Source organism: Paroedura picta, chromosome 4 (genome assembly GCF_049243985.1).
Source record: "Paroedura picta isolate Pp20150507F chromosome 4, Ppicta_v3.0, whole genome shotgun sequence".
In the NCBI taxonomy this organism is placed as follows: domain Eukaryota; kingdom Metazoa; phylum Chordata; class Lepidosauria; order Squamata; family Gekkonidae; genus Paroedura; species Paroedura picta.
This window is the reverse complement of record NC_135372.1, coordinates 108,961,035-108,983,364: the sequence shown is the minus strand read 5'-3', so window position 1 is coordinate 108,983,364 and position 22,330 is coordinate 108,961,035. Positions and strand designations below refer to the sequence as shown.

General features: G+C 41.7%; 1 protein-coding gene across 2 annotated transcripts in view; it reads left to right on the top strand.

Annotated features, from left to right (window-relative positions):
• The first annotated feature begins 3,357 nt into the window (after positions 1 to 3,357).
• PTPN22 (protein tyrosine phosphatase non-receptor type 22) overlaps positions 3,358 to 22,330 on the top strand; it is a 43,163-nt gene continuing 24,190 nt past the window's right edge. For both annotated transcript variants that reach the window (XM_077334942.1, XM_077334941.1), the window contains exons 1-8: positions 3,358 to 3,917; positions 12,747 to 12,855; positions 15,169 to 15,245; positions 16,002 to 16,097; positions 18,765 to 18,803; positions 19,563 to 19,634; positions 19,751 to 19,813; positions 21,170 to 21,312. In XM_077334942.1, the coding sequence (XP_077191057.1) occupies positions 3,831 to 3,917; positions 12,747 to 12,855; positions 15,169 to 15,245; positions 16,002 to 16,097; positions 18,765 to 18,803; positions 19,563 to 19,634; positions 19,751 to 19,813; positions 21,170 to 21,312 (686 nt within the window). In that variant the 5' untranslated portion in view covers positions 3,358 to 3,830. The remainder of the gene's footprint in view (positions 3,918 to 12,746; positions 12,856 to 15,168; positions 15,246 to 16,001; positions 16,098 to 18,764; positions 18,804 to 19,562; positions 19,635 to 19,750; positions 19,814 to 21,169; positions 21,313 to 22,330) is intronic.

Here is a 22,330-nt window from a genome sequence, read left to right as displayed (position 1 = left end):
TCATCAATACACGTATATCATACTTGATGTAGTCTGATATTATCTCAAGAGATATATAGTCAGTTCCCATTACATATTGGTCCTACTCTAACAGTTACTGCTGTCTTTCTTAAGAAAGTCCAAATAATCACTCCACTGTTCATCATATTCTTTCGGAGATCTCTTCTTAACCATGTTGGTGAGTCTTGCCATTTTTGCTAAGTCCGCTAATTTATCAAGCCATGTAGAAATAGTTGGAGTCTCAGTCGCCTTCCAGTGCTTCGCCCACACCAACCGTGCCGCCGTAGTTGCATGGAAGAAGAAGATTCTAGGAGAAGTAGGTAAAGCACTTGGGTGGAAGCTTAGCAGCATAGATTCAGGCTTCATTGGGTATCGCATTTTAAATATTTCCTGTAACACCATATGTATTTTAACCCAATACTTTTTTGCTTTTTCACAATTCCACCACATGTGATAAAAAGAACCTACTGCTTTATGACATTTCCAACATTTATTATCAAACCTATCTGAGATTTTTGCAATGACCTTTGGAGTAATATACCATCTATAAAACATCTTATACCAATTTTCCCTTAAAATTTGGCTGTTAGTTTGTTTAGGAATTTTGGTCCAAACTCGCTCCCATTCCTCCATACCAATTATGGAGCCCAGGTTTTGCATCCATTTAATCATACAATTCTTTACTTGTTCTGACTCAGTCTCGTATTTCAAAAGAAGTTTATAGATCTGGCCCTGTAGGTGTGGTTTTTTGAGCAATAACATGTTTTCAAAATCACTAAGAGGTGAGTTTTTGTCCACTCGAATCTCAAAGTCTGTTTTTAGTCTGGCTTTCAGTTGGTTATACTCCATCCATCGTAGCTCATATCCTTCTTTGTTTAATTCTTGCAGACTCTTGAGCTCACCTGTTCTCGTTAACAAGTCCTTGTACATTGGGCATGTTATTCTTCTTTGCTGTTGTCTGGAAAAATACGCCTCTATTGGCGATTTCAGTAAATATGATGAGGAGCAAAGTCTTGTTTTGTATTTATTCCAGATCTTTAGTAAGGATCTTGTCCAAAAGCTGACCTTGGGTTTTTCCTTTCCTTTTGTTTTCAAAGAGGGCCAGAGCATTTCATGGAAGCTTTGCTTACTATCTGCCTTTTCCAACACCAAATCTCTTGTCATTGGATCAATTATCCAGTCTGCCACTGCTGTCAGTGTTGCCGCATGTAGGTATAATTTTAGATTTGGAACGCCCTGTCCCCCTCTCTTCTTGTCATCTTGTAGAATTCTAAAGGCAATTCTTGGCCTCTTATAGTTCCAAATGAACTTATTTATTTCAGACTGCCATTTATTTACCACAGAGTCATTAATATCTATTGGCAGAGTTTGAAAGAGGAAGTTAAATTTTGGTAATATTGACATTTTTACTGTGGCCATTCTTGCTGACCACGAAAGGTTCAGGCTATTCCACTTCTTAATGTCCTGTTGGATTTGTGACCAGAGCTCCCCGTAGTTGTTAGCAAACAAGGTATCAGAGCGATTTCCAATTTGTACTCCTAGATATTTGACCTTTTTAGGGTTGATCTCACACCTTAGTGCCCTTTTGACTATCTCTATGTTCAAGTCTGATATGCCAAATAGCATAATCTTGGTTTTAGAGAGATTTATCTTGTATCCAGAGTGTTTCCCAAAGGTGTTTATCTCTTCAAACAACAATTCTAAAGTGGTGCTTGGATTGGTTAATACACAAACAACATCATCAGCATAGCTTTTAAGTTTAAATTCTTCTCCCGCAATCATAAGTCCCGAGAGCTTTGCGTTTGCTCGAATTTTACGAGCTAGTGACTCCAATACCAGGTTAAATAGTAGGGGGGATAGCGGGCATCCTTGTCCTTTTGTCAGTCGAGAGGTGGAGAGAGTCGGCAGGAGAGATGCAGAGTTTCATACAGCTGGTCGTCTCAAGCTTAAAGATTCACTTTCAGTTTTGGCTATCGGCTGGCTACTGTCCGGGCCTCTGACACAAACTGCGGAGATCCGGAGAAATTGTTCTCCACGGATCTGTAGGACCCTCTGGGTGCCGTTCCCGGCTCCCGGGGCGACCACGAGCAAGGTTTGCGCACCTCGCTCAAGTCTGACAGGAGTTGCTGCCCCTGCCCCTCAGTTAGGTCTGAGAGACCATAAGATATGGTCTGCTACAGTGCCATCTTTCCGAAGCTCCTCAACCTGAAGAATATTTTATCTATATTCTTTTCTTTCTTTCTTTTTTGTCCTGATGGCATAGTATTAATGCCCTTTCTACATGGGCAAATTGTAGGGCACTGTCACTAATGCTACAATGTCCCAATGATTGCTGGTTCTGGGGTTGTGCTTTCACAAAATGCTAGCATGTGAACATGGTGTCATGAACCCCTAGTTGAAGGTAAAGTTGCCAACAGCTAGTTGAAACACTGGCAACTCTAACAGCAAGCAGTGTTCAGGTCATGCCCATAGAGCCAGAAAATGTTTAGACAATTGTATTTTCTGCCTTGCTTAGGATTTGTTTTACAATGTTAGGCAGGTAAAAGCATATGCTGTCTGTATATAAGTGGATGGTGTGTACAGCCTCTGCATCCAAGTATGGATCCAGTTATGAAACTCTGTAGCCACAGCAAATCAGAATTATGACAAAACTCTTAATATCTCCCCTCTTCAGTTTAGCTGTGAAAGCTCTGGCCAGTTACCCTACATGTCCCCTATAAGTTGGAGGAATTGAAGTTTTTCCTTTGCTCTGGCTTATGGGGGAAATCCCAGGGGCAAAATCTACGTTTGGAAGCAACCAAAGCAATGTCATGCTGTTCAGTATTTTCTTGTATTTAATTCCTTTCCCATCATCATGGAAGCCGGGGGGGGGGGGCAGCAGAGTTTGCCATCTGATTCTGGTCTGTGTTTCTTAACATATGGAAATCACATTAAGATGAGTCAGCCAAGGAACAGTTGGGGGACAATATTTCCCTTTTGCAGAGAGACTGAGAAGCTATGTACTTCCTGTACTTCAAGTGCACGAGTTAAGCAAGAAAGACTATTAGAATTCTGTTTTGAGTTAGTTTTCCCAGATCTTGTGGAGAGCTCTGTGGATGCTCACAACACAGTCATTCAAGTAGCATGCATTCCAGCAACTGCTAGCCTCTTACTCACTGACCCCTGTGCAACACTCCAAACAAAAATGTCTGGTCTTCTTGTGGTTTCCCAAAGTTCACCCAGGGCCGTGTGAAAGGGCGGTAATGTCTGAATATTTTGGAGTTTTCTGGCAAAGTTGAGGACTAAGGCGTGACTAATAGATTCTAGGAATGAGGGCTCTTTCTCTGAAAATACTGCTCATTTATGCAGAGGTAGTTCAAACTGATGAATGAAGGCAGCACGAGGAATCAACATTGATCCCATCAGTGCTCTAAGTCAGGGACCTGATGTAACTTTTCTGTTGATGCTTCTGATGGGGTTTTCCTGATCATCAAGTGGGAATTACTCCAGAGAATTACCTCAACATTGCTCCAGAGAATCTGTTCCTGGAGAAAACCTAGTAGTTCACTGAGCAAGATCAATACAAGCAAAGCAAAATATTTTTACTCCTTTGGGAAGCAGTATACTATTTCATTCTTTAAAAGGAGGCATTAGGGCCCAGGGTAGAATGGTTCTTTTAATTTCCCCCTCTGTGACTTCTACACACATACTAATTTCCTTTAGGTCTTGTGATGAAGTAACTAAACCACAACCTTCAACAGGAACCCTCTATGCTGGTAGTTTCCATTGTAGTGTATGTTTGTCATGTCCCTCTTCGTCTCTGGCAGTGTAACCTTTCATAGTTTTACAGCATGGATCAAAGAGAAATTCTCATACAAAACCTGGAAAGAGTTAAGAGCAAAAAACTCAACAGAGAGGATTTCACAAATGAATTCTTGGTAAGTGATCTACTGTACTTTTTCTGTCTCTAAAGTCGTGGTAAGGGGACAAATCCACATATTGCAGTAAACATCATGTTTTGTTACGACCCATCTATTCTGGGTCTTAATTTAACAATGCAACTTTCTAGAACAGCTAGCAATTGTAGTAGTTAATTAGCTAGACTTGAAAGAACACTGAAAGGGGGAAATTAATTGTGAGTTCTGTAGGTGTCTTTACAGACCTCCTAGTTTGTTCTCATATAGGCTTAATTATGGCAAAACTGTTCATTTTGTTGCAAAACAGTTTGCTACTGAATTTCTAGGTTTTAGGATGTGCTAGAAAGGATTTTTAGGAAACAGATGTTTAGAAAATAATTAGGCAATCAATTTCATACATTTCAAGCAAAGCAATTTTCCCTTATTCACTAACATTGTGACATGTCTATGCCTCAAGGGAAAACAGTTTTTGAAAGTTGTTAATTTAACTGGTTTTAAAAAACAAAAACAAAAAATCCAGTGGTTGTAATTGAAATGTAACATCTACCTTGGTAGAGGGTATGTTCAGGTTAAGCATGGCTTTATTCTCTCCCCCCCCCCCGCCATATTAACTATACTCAGAAATGTGTCATTCACAACGGAAAAAAAAACATATTTTCTTGAGAAAATGCTCAGAGATCTATTCCAGGAAAGAATCTGTTGAGAGGCAAGCAGGGCTCAAGTACTGTTAGGGAAATGGAGTTTGAAAATCACCTGGTCTTTCTATAGTTCCACTTTTCTCTGTTACTTTTGGTTACTTTTGGCTAACTCGTTTATTTCTGAGAATCCAAATACCCCCAAATGATTATTTCTTTATATTTTCCCCAATTTTGCAGTGTTTCTTTTAGTGGTGTCCCTTTTTAAATCTTCAAATGATAATTGTGGGATCAAACTTTCATATGGGGACTAGAATTGTTGTCCCTAGTTTAGAATTGTGATGTGAGTTTTGAAAACAGTATGTGATAGTGTAAAATCCAGCCTCTGCTTGCTCTTTTGCTGTTACTTTTACCTGAATCCAGGTGTTAATACAGAGGAAGAAGTCTACATATTTACTTCTGGTGTATAGTACCTGATAGCATAGAGCATGATGGCTTCTTTTTCATGCACGCACACACACATGGTGAACACATATCTTTAACACTTTGCTCTATTATATAATTGCGAAAAGCCCTCCTGGGTGGAGACTGTCCAGGCTCTATATGCATCTGGATTGGCCCGGTCCCACTGGCACCCACCCTCAACAGCTCAACCAGCTCAATCATACTGCATCTCCTGCCCAATCAGGCTTTGTCTCCCGCCCCTAACTGTCACATCCAACAACCCCACTCACTGCCTCAGACCGCTGATGGAGCTGGCAGATGAGTGTCCTCCCTCTCCCAGTCATTCAGTTAGAACAAAGTTTAAGCTCAGTGGCACCTTTAAAACCAACAAAGTTTCTTCAGATGCACTCAAAAACTTATTCTTTGAATAAATCTTTGTTGGTCTTAAAGATATCAGAAGACTCAAAGTTTGGGCATTTCTGCACATTGTTAAAAATAGCATTATGCCAACCGAGTGGCATAACGCTACATATAATTGCGCATCCTAGCCCCTCCGTATCTTTTTTTGCTGCCTCGCTCTTCTCTGCTGCCATTTCATGCTTGTCCCTCTCCATAAATGCTGCTGGAAATGGTGGAAGAGAGCAACACAATTTATACATGACTCTGTTCTGCCTGTCAATCAAGCCAGGCAGCCAGTCCCCGTTCTCCATGCTTTAAAGGGCCCATGATGCCCACTAATTTTTTTTAAATCAATAGTTCTCCGTTAAAATGCCTATGTATCTAATCATAGATGCATAGTGCTTCTTTACTGCCGCTGCTTATGGAATCATGAGTCTTGCTTCTTTTAAAAATAAATCATGTTCCTGATTGGGGGGGAAGCTTAGAGAGGCATGCTTTGTGCTACAATTTTGGGGGGGGGGGTTGCCTTTGCCTTTGCCTGCATGATTGAGCGCCTATTTGTTGCTCCAGACAGTTCACTTAAAGAGAAAAAAACAACTCCTATCCCCAGGAGAATGGTGGTGCGTGTGAGGGCGGGACATTGGAGGTGGAGATAGCGCTTGTTCACCTCCATCCTTTTTTTTTTTTTGCTGATGGCCTGCTGGTTGCTCTCTGGTAGGTAGCGCTACATATATTGGTGAATCCACTTTTTGGGATTCACCAACTAGTACTTTAAAATGGAGGATGTAGCTGGCTGTTTACTGCTCAGATGCTGCATGTTGGAGATGTCATGTGGAGGGGCCAGAATATAACGACAATGAAAAATAAGTATCTCACTATTTTTAAAGGGTGCGGAAATCCACTTTGTTCTGCTGCTTCAGAACATCATGGTTTCCCACCTGATCCAGTCATTCAGTTAGAAATCAAATGTACGGGCAATTTCTTCATATAACTAACTTCCCCACAAGGCTGCATCCTGATGTCAGCTGCACTTGCAAAATGCACATATGTATTTGGAAAGGTAGTGGATGTTCAATTCACCACCTCATCATTGCACTACTAGATTAATCATTTGGACTGGGACTTCTCTACATTGTACAATGAAAAGAAATTAAATATTATGGAACTCTTCTCATATCTTTTAACTTTCCTGTAGGGAAAGAATGTGAGCCGGTTCACATGGTACAACCAGCTAAGTTAATCACACAATTTCTGGTTTCCATGGGTTCATATTAAGGAATTAGCTGTGATTGACTTGTGAAAAAGATGTTGGAGACCTCACTTTCCCCCTTCTCTTGATTCTGCCAAATTCTGATTTGAATATTGACTATTTGAATAAAACAGTATAACCTATGCTGACTGGCAGTGGCTCTCATCAGTGGTCCAGTTATCTTCTACTTGAGCCTTTAAAAAAATAGACAGAACATTCTACCGGTGCATTATCATTCTCAACTCTACTAGTTACTTCTATTTGCATTTATAATACTGAGGAAAATAAATCTGCTGTCTTATACAAGATCATTGGTTCACCTAAGTAGGTACCACCTACTCTAAGATGCAACAGCTTTGTATAAGCTGTTGAGCACAGGCCATAAACCTGGGATGTAAACATATACTAGGACGCAAAACATGTACTTTGCCTCCAAACTGTGACCTTTCCACAGCATTTACTAATCTGAGATATTCAAATACTTTTTTTATGGACATTTGTACAGAAATAAAACCTTCAGCCTTTCACTTACCAATTTGCCTGGTGGACATTAGTGGTTAAATTGTTATAGGTATATTGTATCAAAAGCACCTTTCAAAATTTGGTACTTGGAGTGTTTCTCTCAAGAATCTGAGAAACTTTGGAGTTCATGTGTTGGAAGGTGGAATTAAACACTGATTAATTCCAAGTGTTATTTTTTTCAAGATATCAAAACTCAGTGTATTTAAATTAGTAAAGTTGTTACATCTTGTATAGAAGCAATGGGTATTCAATGGGTATAAGAGCCTCTTGTGGCGCAGAGTGGTAAGGCAGCCGTCTGAAAGCTTTGCCCATGAGGCTGGGAGTTCAATCCCAGCAGCCGGCTCAAGGTTGACTCAGCCTTCCATCCTTCCGAGGTCAGTAAAATGAGTACCCAGCTTGCTTGGGGGGTAAACGGTAATGACTGGGGAAGGCACTGGCAAACCACCCCGTATTGAGTCTGCCATGAAAACGCTGGAGGGCGTCACCCCAAGGGTCAGACATGACTCGGTGCTTGCACAGGGGATACCTTTACCTTTACCTTTAATAGGTATTCTACTAGATTAGTAAGTAAATGTGGGGAAATATACCCTAGAAGAGGCCTACAATCTGTGATTCACCAAATCAAACACAGTCCTTTAGTTTCTGCTAGCCAAGGTAGTAGGTTCAAAGGTCTTATTGGTGATGGTGAAATTTGCTATCTAAATGCTTGGCCTTTTCATATAATATAGCTCTTCCTTTAAGGGTGTTTGACACTGCTGAATTCCATTTCGAGCGGGAATCAGTTGATACATTCATGAGTGCTTCCCTAGATGATGTTGTGTCATAATCTAAAACAAATGTTTTAAAGGTATGCATTTTATTGTCAGTGTTTCATAGAGAGTCTGCTTGAAAGTGATATGAAGTATTTAAGAAATGAAAGAAAACAAATCTATCAGCTGGATATGGTGACCCACTAGGTTGTTTCTGGTTTTGTTGCTTGTTGGATTCCACAAAGGAGGAGAGCTTCTGTGTTCAGGCCACATGTATCCTGCTATGTGGATCATGAGCTTTGCAAGTGTGCTCTAATTTTACGTAGAACTGTTCTACATGAAATGGAAGAGGTGGCAACATGAGTATGGTGCCATTGAAAGGTAAGATTTGAAACCCTTTAAAATAATCAGTTTAAGGGTTTTAAAGTTGACATAATAATGGTATAATATCTTCCTCTGCACACTTCATTTGATCTCCCAGGAATCCCAGCAGAAGGGGGTGGGGGAATGAAAGGTTGTAGAGTGCACATCTATGACTCTCCCATATAGATATCTGACTCACTGCTAGTGAAGGCAAATCACAGTGAAGGTCACTTGGAAGAAGTCTGAGCTGGGTCTGGGTTTCTGCCTCTGTAAGGAAGTTGGGCCAGGTGACCTTTGGGTCTATTCAAAAGTGAGGACTGAACAGAATTGTAGGTCTGAGCACTATTACAATATCATTGTAAAGAGTTTTTGCTTCATGCAGTCTTTCTTTTCCTCTGAAAACTCATCATTTCACATTTTTCAGTGGATGGTCTTATTTAATTAAGGCAAAAGGTGATCTGATAATATCTAACCCCCCCTTTAAAAAATATTCCCACATCTACATCTTAATCTGACAATAGACCTATTCAAAGGTACAGCACTAGAAATGCTAGCTGTAATTGATGTTGCTATTAGTTATAGATGGTTTTAAATGGTTTTAATATGCATTATTTAAATTATATTATTGTTTTATTGTTGCTGTGCACTGCCCTGAGCTGGCCTACTGGAAGGGTGGTATATAAATGGAATAAAGAAAGAAACTGTTTAAAAAGTGAATTTCTAACCTAAGCTTCCCTAAATCAGCAAAATGTTGAAACAATTATTTTCATGGTAGCTATATACAGAGGAGTTGGCTCCAAAGAACGGTAAATGGAGTTCCATCTGAGCGAGCTGCAGGAGAAGGAAGAAGCAGGAAAGTTTTGGTGATCAGATCTCATTGGATACAAACTAGTACTTGCAAATAACGAAGAAAAAACAAAGGGAAAAAGGAATGTAATTACTTTTGAGCTATTTTTGATTGAAATGAAAGTAGACAAAGGCTTTTTTTAGTTGAAGAAACAGATTTTAGAAGTCATGAATTAGGTGTGGTGATGGGTTAATGCAAATATAGGATGTTGAACAATGTAAATGAAGGGAGTAGGAAAATTTGGATTGTGGTAATAATGAGTAATTTAACAGCTATTAGTAAGACATGGTTGGGCAATGACAGAACTATGATTAATTTTATGACTGGGGAAAATTTTAGAATAGAAATAAAACTTGAAAAAGTATGTTTATGCTGTCAATTCCGTAATATAAATGGGATGGATTATACAAATCAAAACACAACAGGTCTGTCCAAAATTCAAACACTAAATCCTAATTTAATCTACAGGCATTTTCCTCATAGGGCTGGTATTGGGGCAAGGAGATAGTGGGTTGCCATTTTAGGCATGCTTACCTTGGATGTAAGCTGTACTGAATACAATTTAAATATGCATAATTGTTGCCTGGTGTGAAGGAACAATCTTGCAAACCCCATTCTCTTGGGTTCCAGGAGACTGGAAAAGCCATCCCAGGTCTCTGTCTGGCACTGTCGTCCATTTCCCCTCTTTCTGCCAGTATCTCCTGCTAGATAGATTTATATATCTAGCACTCTGGACCTGTGTTTTGCTGTTTAAAGCAGTAGTTCTAGGGGCCGGGACCCCTTTGGGGGTCGAACAACCCTTTCACAGGGGTTGCGGCAGGGCAGGCAGCTTGGCCAGGGGGGCGCCATCCACACAATAGCCTTGTGGCGTAGATCGAGATAGAGCGTTTGTCTGTCTGGAGCAGCGGAAAAGTGCAAGATCGGCATGGTGGGACAAGAGGCAGAACTGAACTGAGAAACCCTGGGGGGAAAACCAATGTGTATACAATAATGAACAATGTATCTTCACGACATTGGTCAGTTTCGGTATAATTTCTGTGAAATAATTTTCATAATTTCCATAATTTTATGTTTGGGGGTCACCACACCATGAGGAACTGTATTAAATGGTTGTGGCATTAGGAAGGTTGAGAATCACTGGTTTAAAGGCTCCTCTCCCTCTAGTGTTGGGGCAGTATATAGCCCTTTCAGGCTGTTAAGCTCAATGGATGAAGAGCTCAAATGATATCCTTCCCAATCTTTCAAAAGTGAGATCAAATAGGCATGGTACATTTACAGATGTCAGACTTCGGATGTTTTAATATGTCAGCATTTAAAAAACAATTTAAATAAGTATACATGGACTGATTCCACAGCTATGATTTGCCGGTGTGTTTTCACGACATCACATTCTAAACATAGACTTCGAATTTGCGCCTGGCATTCTGCATCTGTGGTTTTTGCAAGAACAAGACATGTCAGACCAACCTTATCTCTTTTTTCGAGAAAGTGACTACCTTGCTGGATTAGGGGACTGCTGTGGACATAGTTTATCTGGATTTCAGTAAAGCTTTTGATAAGGTTCCACATGATATTCTTGTTGACAAGTTGCTAAAATTCAGTATGGATCCTAATTTTGTCTGGTGGATCGATAACTGGTTGACAGATCATACCCAAAGGGTACTTGTTAATGGTTCAGCATCCTCTTGGAAAAGAGTGACAAGTGGAGTGCCTCAGGGATCTGTCTTGAGGCTGTGTGGTTATATTTATAAATGATTTGGATGAAGGATTAGAAGGGGTACTTATTAAATTTGCAGATGATACTAAACTGGGAGGAGTAGCTAACACAACAGAAGACAGAATCAGAATACAGGATGATCTTGATAGGCTCAAGAAGTGGGCTAAACTGAATAAAATGAAATTCAATGGGGTAAAATGTAAAGTTTTGCATTTAGGTAGGAAAAGCCATATACACGAATATAGGATGGGGGAGACTTGTCTTGGAAGTAGTATGTCTGAAAAGTATCTAGTAGTCTTAGTGGACCATACATTGAACATGAGTCAGCAGTGTGACTCGGTGGCTAAAAAGGCCACTGTTTAGCCTGGAGAGGATCTGTTTAGCCTGGAGAGGAGATGATTGAGAGTGGATCTGATAACCATCTTCAAGTATTTAAAAGCCTGCCATGTTGGAGCAGGGAATTAAGAAAGTCACTGGGGGTATTGGGAAAGTTTGGGGATGGCTCAAGCGGTAAACCAAGGGTAGTCAAACTGCGGCTCTCCAGATGTCCATGGACTACAATTCCCATGAGCCCCTGCCAGCGAATGCTGGCAGGGGCTCATGGGAATTGTAGTCCATGGACATCTGGAGGGCCACAGTTTGACTACCCCTGCGGTAAACGGTCTTGAGCTGCTCCTGGTGGGTACCCACTAGTATCAATAATAACGACTCTGGAATTAATGGTAGGAATCTTTCATGCTTACAAGGGGAAAGCAAGCACTTGTCATTTGTGCTTCCTCTGATGTAACATACAGTAAGAGATTTGTGCTACTGGGACCTTTGAGGGATTCTTGTATCTGGAACTTACACATTTTGCTTCCATAAATATTCTTTTACATGTTGGAAGAGTACTTTCATCCATTTTGTTGTAACACATAAAATTACCTTGAAATACCCTGTTGTTCAATTTTGACTGTTTTGGAATTGCTGGTAGGCAATATGGTGGCAGGTAGTGAGGTAGAAGACAAGTTGTTGTCACAAATCAGGTTGCCTGAGATTCTGTCTTGGTTAGACACTGACATTAGTAGTATGCCTACCTTTCTGTGACCATTGTCAGAAACTGGGGAAGTTGAGACAACAATAAAAAGCTTTGCAAACCACCAGATTTTGTAATAGCTGCAAAATGTATTAATATTTTCCCCATTTTGGATTAATCCACAGGGTTTTGTTGTATCTTTTTCCTAAGCTTTAGGATTCAAATTGCAACCAAATCAGATGTGTGTGTATAGATATCCCCCCCCCCCGTAGAAAATGTAGTATATAAACGAGGGGAACTTAAACTTGTTCCAGCAACTAGCAGTGCTGAAAGAAAAGCTTCAAGGAATGGTGCACAGTGAGGGGGCAGAGCTTAGCTCTTCTAATCCATGCTCTTCATTTTCTGGAAAGAAAGCAATCCCCTACAATTCCTCACTTTCCATGTGAATTTGAAGGCATGTGATTCAATATTTAAGAATGTCTCTATCCTGCCTACTTTGGCTCCAAGAAGCAACAGTATAGTTGGGGGGGGGGGGAGCGGAGGCTGGCAAAAATGCAGCAGCAGTTAGAGATACCTTTGAGTTCCTTCTGTATTGTCAGTAGGTGAAGGATTTTCATATTTTCCATCTTTGTCTATGAGTCTGCCACATCACACCTGGGCAGGGGCTTCTTACGCAAAGGATAATGCTCTCAGAACCCACATCAGAAATGCATGTGCTTGAACTAAGCATTGTTTCAGCTCAGCACGCACACTTTCCACTCCCCCTCCCCCCAAGCTTCCCACTGCAAATGATGGCTGCTATATGCTCACTGTGGTTGTCTCAAGAGAGGCCAACCAGGAAATAATTATTGTTGCAGCCCTATGACATTAACATGTTCTCTGTAACCTCTTTTTCATTATTCAACCGCAGAAACTGAAAAGGCAATCGGCAGCCTACAGAGCTGACAAAATCTACCCAACAGCTACAGCTGAGAGACCAGAAAACGTCAGCAAGAACCGCTACAAAGATATCTTGCCATGTACGTTAGGCATTTACCATTGCAGTGACTTGGGCCACATTTCTAGTTTTCCTCTAGATATTGATCCTCTAGATATTGGGCTCGGTAATGAGAAGTTCAGCACACAATTCCAAATAGCCAAATGAGATGTGACCTTGAAAAACTTGTGAACCAACTTGCTGCAGATTTTTAGAACTATAACAGTAGCTCTATGTGTGTGTGTTGGGGGGGGGTGCTATCATTCCCCCCTGTCTCTGTGGTAGCATTGGGGTCCTATCATTTTGTTAGACTGAGACTCTACATCTCCCATCATTGTGGTTCCCAGTGGTTTCAGGATTTGGAGAGCAGGGATTCCCCAGCACCACATTCCTACTCCTCCAGCCAGTTTACTCTCTCGCAATCTGTGGAGGGCAGCTGGATGCCATTGTCATCATTCCCCTGAAAGGAAGCTTTGCAGGCCATCCCTGCTCCTTATTGGCTCTCCCACAACGATCTGTCTAGTCACAAAAGCAGGGATGCCACAAGTCTGTTACAGAAAATGATTAGCATTAAAGGTACTTTTCCATAGTCAACGTTTATTTTCTCATGACCGTTTTTTCCCTTAGTTATCTATTCCCCCCTAACTATCACAGCACAGCAGATAGAGCATTGGGTGATGACTAGAATGACCCCACACTTAGGGCTACACTAGATAATATTGTATCCCCAAGTCTGGCATGGCAGCATCTGTGTTTTTTAATTATTTTCAATATTGCCACAGGGGCCCAATCTTTCTGAGAGTTCTTGTGTGGGAGGATGTCTCATTCCCCCATGGTGTTTTCAAGAGCTGAAATGATCATACATCTGTTTTGCGTCTTGAAAACAATCTCTCACACTATCAAGCCCTGTGGGGATTTTAAAAACAAGAAACAACAACAACAAACAGGTTGTAAAATGCTACCATGTTGCTGTGGCACACTTGGGGACATAGTCTCACCTGGTTTGGCTCTCAAGGCCAAGTATACATGGAACAACATTATCCTCACATCCTTCTCTGGTCTGCCCTCAAGGACTTTCAATTATATCTTCCCTGTGAGTTCCATGCCTGGCACTCATTTTCCAGGTATTGGAACCGTGGTGTGCAGAGGGGCAGTCTGGTATTGTGGTTGACATATTAGACAAGGATTTGGGAAACCCAGGTTTAGATTTCCACTCTGCCATGGAAGATGGCTAAGTGACTTTGAGCCAGCCACAAACTCTCAGCCTAAACTACTTTGCAAGGTTGTTGTGAGGATACAGTGGAAGAGAGAGGAATGATGTAAGCTGCCTTAAGTCCCTGTAGGGGAGAAAGGGGGAGTATAAAGGGAGGAAATATATAAGGTAGAGGGGATTTAAGCCTTGCAAAGATGCCACTGCCCCAGAGAGCTGCTATTTGTCCCACTGGGATGACTCACATGTACTGCACACAGATTTCCTCAGAGGGACAAATCCCAGCTCCCTGGTTCCACAGGTTTGGGGAAACAGCTTGTGGGAAAAGGTGCCCAAATGGAGTACAATGTCATATTAGGAGGCCAGAGGGAATTTGATGGCCCAGGCTGCTAGCTGATCTTGCTCTATGATTGCAATAAAGTTAAGTAAGTAAGATGACCAGACTGTGGATGAGCAAATTCTTCCATTTGCTTTGTGCATCTTCAGACCCGAGCCAAATTTACTAACTGGCATTTATGAACAAGGTTCAGTTTAAAACACAAATTCAAGTGCTAGGGAACAGCTGAAAAGTCAGCTTGGTTGGGGATGGATTGTCTGTGACAAGAAATGAGAAAGGCTTTTGGGAAGGGGACTTGAGAAGGACAAGGAATGTGCTCAGTGCTGTATCTACTTGGACTGGCATATCCTTCTGCTCCAATACAAGCAAGCATCAAAAACTGACCTCACTGGCACAACACAGAAGAATTTGAATCTCTACTTTAAAAATCCCAGTCCCCTCCCGGAATATGCAGAAGAAGCAAGCAAGAGATGAGTAGAGCAGAAAACTCTGCAAAGAATAATAATATATTTAGCACATACACAGAGTATCTGGACACTGTTATTTTTTATTAAGGCCTCAACATGTTATGGGGAGTGGCTCGCTTTGTCACAAAATGTGAACCAAAAATACCCGCCCCCTCCCTGCACACACACACACAACCCCGCCTTGTGCCCAGTAACTGCCAGGAATGCTTGTGCTTTAGAGGAAAGCAAGCAAGGGTAACGTCTTTTGGAGCATCTGCCACAGGAAATCCTGCTTTAAACTAAAGTCTCTAGAGACCACCCTACGAAGCAGTTGATGGTTGTTCTTTTTACTGTTTCCTTTAGATGACCACAGTCGAGTGAAGCTGTCTCTGATCACATCCGATAAAGACTCCAATTACATCAATGCCAATTTTATCCAGGTGGTAGTTCATGCATTTTGTTGCCTGTAGGATATTACTGTCATGGGTGAAAAACATATGTTGGGCTAACTGGCTAAGCGGGGTAAAAAAAAAATAGTTGCATAAACTAATAATCTATTACTAATAATCAAGAGCCAGCTTGGTGTAGTGGTTAGGAGTGCAGACTTCTAATCTGGTGAGCCTGGTTTGATTCCCTGCTCCCCCACATGCAGCCAGTTGGGTAACCTAGGACTCACCACAGCGCTGATAAAGCTGTTCTGACCAAGCAGTAATATCAGGGGTCTCTCAGCCTCACCTACTTCACAGGGTGCCTGTTGTGGGGAGAGGAAAGGGAAGGAGATTGTAAGCTGCTTTGAAACTCCTAGTAGAGAAAAGCGGCATATAAGAACCAACTCTTCTTCTACTACTACATTCAAGTTTACATTGGGATATAAAGTGCTTCTTCCCTCACAGAGGTTAAAAGTTAATAGAGATCTGTAAAAATATGACTCCTTAGCGATATCAGGGTCTGCCAATCTTGGATCATAGAACTGTTCCAGGAAAACCCTTTTCACTTGCAGTTTCCATGCTAGTTTCGTAACCTTATCTAGCAGTCCTGCTGAAATGAATGAGATGCTCACCCTGTGTTGCAATAATCAAAGGAAAATGCAAAATATCCTACAATGGTCAGGACTTTTAAACTGTGTCATGAGCCTCCAGGGAAGGATGGAGTATAAATGAAACAAACATTTATCAATATATTAATTTCTTTTTTAGGGTGTATATGAGCCAAGGACTTATATAGCTACCCAAGGTCCGCTTTCGACAACTGTTCTTGATTTATGGCGGATGATTTGGGAATATAAAGTCCAGGTAAGAGGTATACTTCCTACTGTGTATTCTGACATTATGAAGGGGTTTAGAGTGGATTACCCCCCCCCAAACAAAAGTTGCAAAACTGTGCTAGAATTACAAGTGGGCTATGGGAAGCAGCTGCCCTGCATCTTATTTAAACTTTCGAGTAAGTAAAGATACATTTAATATTGTAAAAAAAAAACTAAACATGTAAACAATGCTAGAAGAAGGGCCAGTAATCATTATTGTGGGTATGCCAGATGAATACAAAAAATCTTCATCTACTGGCAGAAGACACCAATAGAAGGGAATAGATGAATTGTCCTAAGGAGTGACTTCAGATGTTTTGGTGCCATGACTGAGAAGGCCCTTTCTTGGGTTGCTATCTGTTTAGCTTCAGATGGTGGGGGCAACCAAAAGAGTGTCTCCAAAGATGACTGGTGTGGGCAGGTAGGTTCATGTGGGACTAGACAGTCCTTAAGGTATGTTGGTCCCAAGCCATACAGGGTTTCAAAGGTCAATATGAGCACCTTGAACCAAGCCTTTTGTTATATTTCCCATAGTTACTGAGATGAGGGATGAGTATTTGATTATCTATTAGCCTATCTCCGGATTATTCAAGCACTGTGCTAGCTAAATAGCATCTACATCCAGTTATCATCTGATTACTGTACACTGTCTATATTACACTGGTGGGTTTTGGGATGTCTCTCAGCAACTGCCTTGTGAGGGTGTAGCCTTGGTTTGCAATCAGAAAGAGCAGTTCAGAGCACCTTGGTTGACTGCATCTAGTAAACAAACATGAATAGACCATTACTGTTGCCAATAAAAGTGTGGGATTCAGGAACAGGCCTCAAGCCAAGAGGACAATTGCACTGCGGAGTCCGAGATTTAACTGCAGAGTTCAGTGTGTGACCTCAAAACTCACTGTGCCTACTTCTTGACATCTGAAAGCAAATGAGAGAGAGAGAGAGAGACAATATTCCCTGTCATGTAAGGAGTTCTTAGTCTGACGAAGAGTGCTTGCACTTGAAAGCTCATGCCCTGAATACATCTTTGTTGGTCTTAAAGGTGCTACTGAATGCTGATTTTATTATGACCAACCAAAACAACATACCTTTTTTGCCCGAAACCTGCTGCCGCAATTGATCCTGTGAGGTTTCTAGACTGGCCATGATGGGCTATTTTGTTATCACTTTTGTTTTCTGTTCCTGAGCAATTATAAAAATATCTACTATGCCTAAATCTTCTTGATAATGGTTTGGATCTCTTTTATCACAGACTAATGGCAGGTATAAAAGTTTAGTAATAGTGGGAGGAGTCAAGTCATCAGCAGCAGTTTGGAACATCAGCCCAGTCTGTGTCCCCATCCCACTAAATCTGCAAAACACCCACACACCCACACCCACACCACACCTCCACCTCCCTCCACTTTCCTGAGTTACAGCTCAAATAAACTGGGAACTTTTAGAAACATGAATTTGCATGGTTTATTCTGCTTCTAGAATCTGCTCTTTTTTTTGGTTGTATATGATGATGATGATGTTATCTGTTTAGTCGTGTCCGACCCTCGGCAAGTCTATAGGAAAGAATCTATTTTCTGTAGGAAAATCTGTTACCCGAATTGCATGGACACATGTCCTAGAACACGTGTCTCAGAGCTTGTGGGGAAGATAGCTCAATAATAGCGAGAGGTGGGTAACTAGTGTTATGGATTGTTGCCTATGTATACCAGGGTTATTGCACCCATAGGAACTCAAGGCAGACACCGATGTAAATGTTAAAATAGAACATATAAGCTTTATTGAAAGAAAATAACAAAAAGACACACAAATGACTAACACATCTACAAACAGTCGTATAGAGAACAGGGAGGAAGGGTGGAAGACTTGGTATAATTACCTGTCTGAAGAATCGAGAGTCAAAAGAAGTGACACAAACCAGCATGGGAGGTCTCCAAGGGTCCCGAGTTGGAAGATACTCAGAGTGGCTGTCTGAAGCCATGGTTTATATGGGATTTTGGAGAGGGGGCGACATGACAAGACTCAGGTGAGTATGAGATGGAAATTTCCAGGGTCCCTGGCAGTTGGAACAATGCCTGGCCAAGTGCAGAGATGGCTGTTGCTGGGCTTGGACAAAGGTGTTAATGGGTCTGAGGAAGGGAGTCATCACATCTCAATGGGTCTATCTGGAAGATATGGGGAGGAGATTTCCCCTGGCTGAGGGGCCAAGTGTGAATATGTTGCAAGACAAAGGGGGTTGCCTAGGAGCCCATGGGCAAACAGGATGGAGCCAGTCCACTCGATCAGCAGTACAATGGAAAGGGGGTAAACTGGAGAGCAAGAGTTGAGCCAGGGGGCACCTGGGTCAGGCAAAGGTTGAATAATGTTGTGTTTTTATGCTGAATCGAGAGCCTTCTTGCTCAAAACAACTTTCTTCAAATGTGATCTATGTATGGTTCCCCTTTAAACTAATTATATCAGGCAGTAACCCAATACAGATTGGAGGAAGTTTCTCCAGCCTATGAAATCTTTCTCCAACTTACATGGCTCTTCCATTTGATGAAGAACCACAAGATGGAAGAAGGTTCCAAACTTTGCTTAATGTTAAAGTCCATTATCAGAAATCTGCCTGTTTTCCTTGTGTAGAATAACACTTAGACGTGTCTTCTTTTTCTTCCTCTAGGTTGTGATCATGGCATGCATGGAATTTGAAATGGGGAAGGTAAGCAAAGTGTCAAAACATAGGATACCTTTGGATTATTAGGACAATGCAGTCTTTATTAAACTCCACCATTTCCTTCTTAATGATCAGAGACCTTAACAGAAATTTCATGGTGCATTTGCATTCAATCCCAATCTGAGCTGAATCCTGAGAACTGAGTTCTATTAAAATTATAGGGCATGTCAGGTCAATGGCCTCATGATGTACTGGGGGAGGAAGTGAGGAAAATGTTGGGTCCATAGTAAGCATGTCCTGCTTCAATAGGAAGCCAGGAAGGAATGCCCATCCGTATCTACACAAGGGATGTTGAGCATCTCATCTAAGATCTGGAACCACTTATTGTTGCTGGTTGAAGATGCCATTCTCAAGTGAGTTATGAGACCAAGTAAGATGATTTACACCATAGTGACTCATATTTATTCTGCTTGTAGGTTTTGTCATCTTCTGCTGTGGAGGCTGGTGTTAAAATGTGCACTGGGATATCATATTATAGAGACCCCAAATAAAACATAGTTTGACCACAAAGTTGTACTAGCTATCTGCAGCAGGTTTTCAGGGACAAGAAAGAGCAGGCAGCGAATGCTATAGGAGAACTGTGTGGGTTCCTTATTTTTAGTAAACAATTTTAAAACTCTTACCTTATGAGGGCCCTCTCTTGGAAAAAAGCAGTTGAGTATCTCTAGATATTAAGCTCTTTCTGAGCAGTAAATGTTATCCTGGGGAAGATACATAACTACAAACTTCTATTTTCCTCAACAGAAAAAGTGTGAGAGATACTGGGTGGAGTTGGATGAGTGCCCTATCCAGTGGGGGCCATTCACTGTTTCCTGTGTGAGTACATCTATTGTGTCTTTTCTGTTCTGCTAGTTCATACTCTGTATTATGGTTTATGGAGTTAGCTGTTGTTTATCTGCAGAAAATGACTCCCTGGTTTGTTTCTCCTGTAGGAGGCTGAAGAAAAGAGGAACGAATATACAATTCGCACTCTGAAAGTGAACCTGAATGGTAATGTAAGTGTGGAATGGCTCAAGCAAAGGGGACATGTAATGGATTTGCTGTGTGCATCCCAGTCGAAACACTGGGGCTTTCCGCACCAGGATCCTTGTAGCAAATTGTTTGCTGAACGAAAAATCGCCATTTAAAATAGTGGAATTTGTTGTTATGCATACCTGACTTTGTAGTGGAATCCAGTTGCGTTTCCATCGTTTCCCACAAGCTTCCGGTCTCAGCAAAAATCGCTAGAAAGGAAGCGCTATTGCCGAGCTCGTCCCGCCCCTGGCCGTCAAGCAGCCAATGGGCGGCCGTTAGCATGCTCCCAAACAGCCCCTTTCCCTTTAAGAAAGGTTTTTTTTTTTTAAACACACCCTTTGCAATGAATATGCGTTGATTCGTTGCAACGGAGAGACCCATCCAGCTGGCAGGTGTGTTTGAGCTGCCGTTTCATCGTTGCCACGCTCCCCCCGAGTGGAAAAAAAAATCCTCCCCCCTCACGGGCGCGATTTTTGGCCAAAAACAGTGTGAAAAATAAAGGGAAAATACATCAGCAAACAGGCTTCTCTGTTGTTTGTACTTGGTGACTAAACAGCTCTGGGGAGGGACTGAAGCTGGGGAAGCCTCTAAACGGAGGCTCGCCGGTGCGTTGATCTCTGCTCGCTCGGAGAAAAAAAAATGGCTATCGCTTCGCCGGAAGATCAGAGGAGAGAGCTAGGGGGAGGGACTTTGTAGAAACCACAACAATGGTAACGCACAGAACTTTCCCGCTAGTGTTGCAGCTTGGTTGCAGGAATGTAGCGCTTTCCGGAGGGTGAATCCACTTTTGGGGATTTCCCTGAAAGCGCTACAAGGAAGCGCTTTTTGCGGATCGGTTTCAGGTGTGTGGCAGATTGTCAACGACGTTGTGCATAATGGCAAAACTGTAGCGTTTTCAATTGGCAACCATTGTGCGATTTTGAAGGAGTGCGGAAAGCCCCACTGAATTGCCAGTGATGGGGAAGTAGACGTTGCCAGTGTCCCTTCTCAAAAATAAGTGAAGAAACAAATATAGAAAAATATAGATGCACTGGAAAACCTTCTCAGCATAATTATTGCATTCTTTTGTGGTTGCAGTGGGCTGCAGTGAGAGGGAAGAGGCAAGACAGTTCTGTACTGTTGATGGAAGTGCCTTCCACCAGTGGAAAATTTAGTTGGGAACTAACCCTCTATATTACAGGGAAAGGAACTGGTTTGATTTGTGCAATTTGATCAATTCTCTGTACATTTTTATTCAGTTTTGTGTTGCCTTTTATTTGTCACCCTCGGGTGACATTAAAATTATTTGAGCCATGTTAATTGATCTAAAATTTCCTCCCTTTAAATTTCTTTTATAGGAAATCAGAACTGTCTACCACTTCCATTATAAAAACTGGCCAGACCATGATGTACCCTCCTCAATTGATCCCATTCTTCAGCTCATATGGGAGAGCCGTACCTACCAAGCGAACGGTGATGCACCTATCTGTATACACTGCAGGTGAGACTACTAAGCTGGCAGTGAAGAAGTATGTGCTCTTTTTTTGCTCTTAACTCTCTTTGTCTTATTGCCTCAGGATGTATATGATGGGGGGGGGGCATACAAGCTCAGTGGCATAGAGTTTTGCATGCCAAAGTTCCCTCTCTTTTCTGACTAAAGAATCTTAGTTAGCAGGTGTTGGAAAAGACCCTTTTCCACCTTAGGATCTAGAGTACTGCTCTAGTCAGAGTAAGCAGTTGTGATAGTTGTCTCATTCATAGATTGAGTCTTTGTGTCCCCCACATGATTGTTGTGGACAGACCAGTAATCCTTTTTGGTCACCTCAAGCTGCTTGGCAAGTGTGGCAAGGAAGGGCCAATCAGTGGTCAGCTATGAGTTCCTGCATTTGCCACCATTTTGTTGGTTCCAGGCCCTAAGCAAGCATCATTTACCAGGATCCAGTTTGGCTGAAGCACCTTGCATTGGCCTCAGACAGAGAGGAATGGGGTTGAAAACATTCCATGCCCTCCCCTAATTCTATTTCTCTCTAAACTGGGAATCAGAACTGACCTTCCTCACACATTTTAAAAGTCCTGGCCTGGATAAGATTATGCTCAGTGGCCTTTCTCTACTTAGAATTCCTATTGGAGTGTGGCTAAGAGCGACTAATAGTACCTTCTGAGCACTCTCTCTCCTGTTGTTTCCTTTTCCCACTCCTGAGGTGAGGATTCCAGTCAGCTGATTTGACAGACAGCCCATATTGACTGGCAGATTCTTAAAGGGCCAGTTGCCTTTGATTAGTTACCTGGTGCCTGGACCTTACAGTATAAGTCCATGGCCCCATTAGACCTAAGATATGCTGGGCTGGACACCATGGCTATACCAAGAAAGGGAGGACATTTGTCATTATCTCTGCTGCCCCCCGGTAAATTTCACATATAACATGAACTTTAGATGACTATGTGGAATAAGCTGTATAAACTATCCTTTATTTATAAATATTTATTATTTGGTGGTGAAAAGAGAGACAAATATCAAA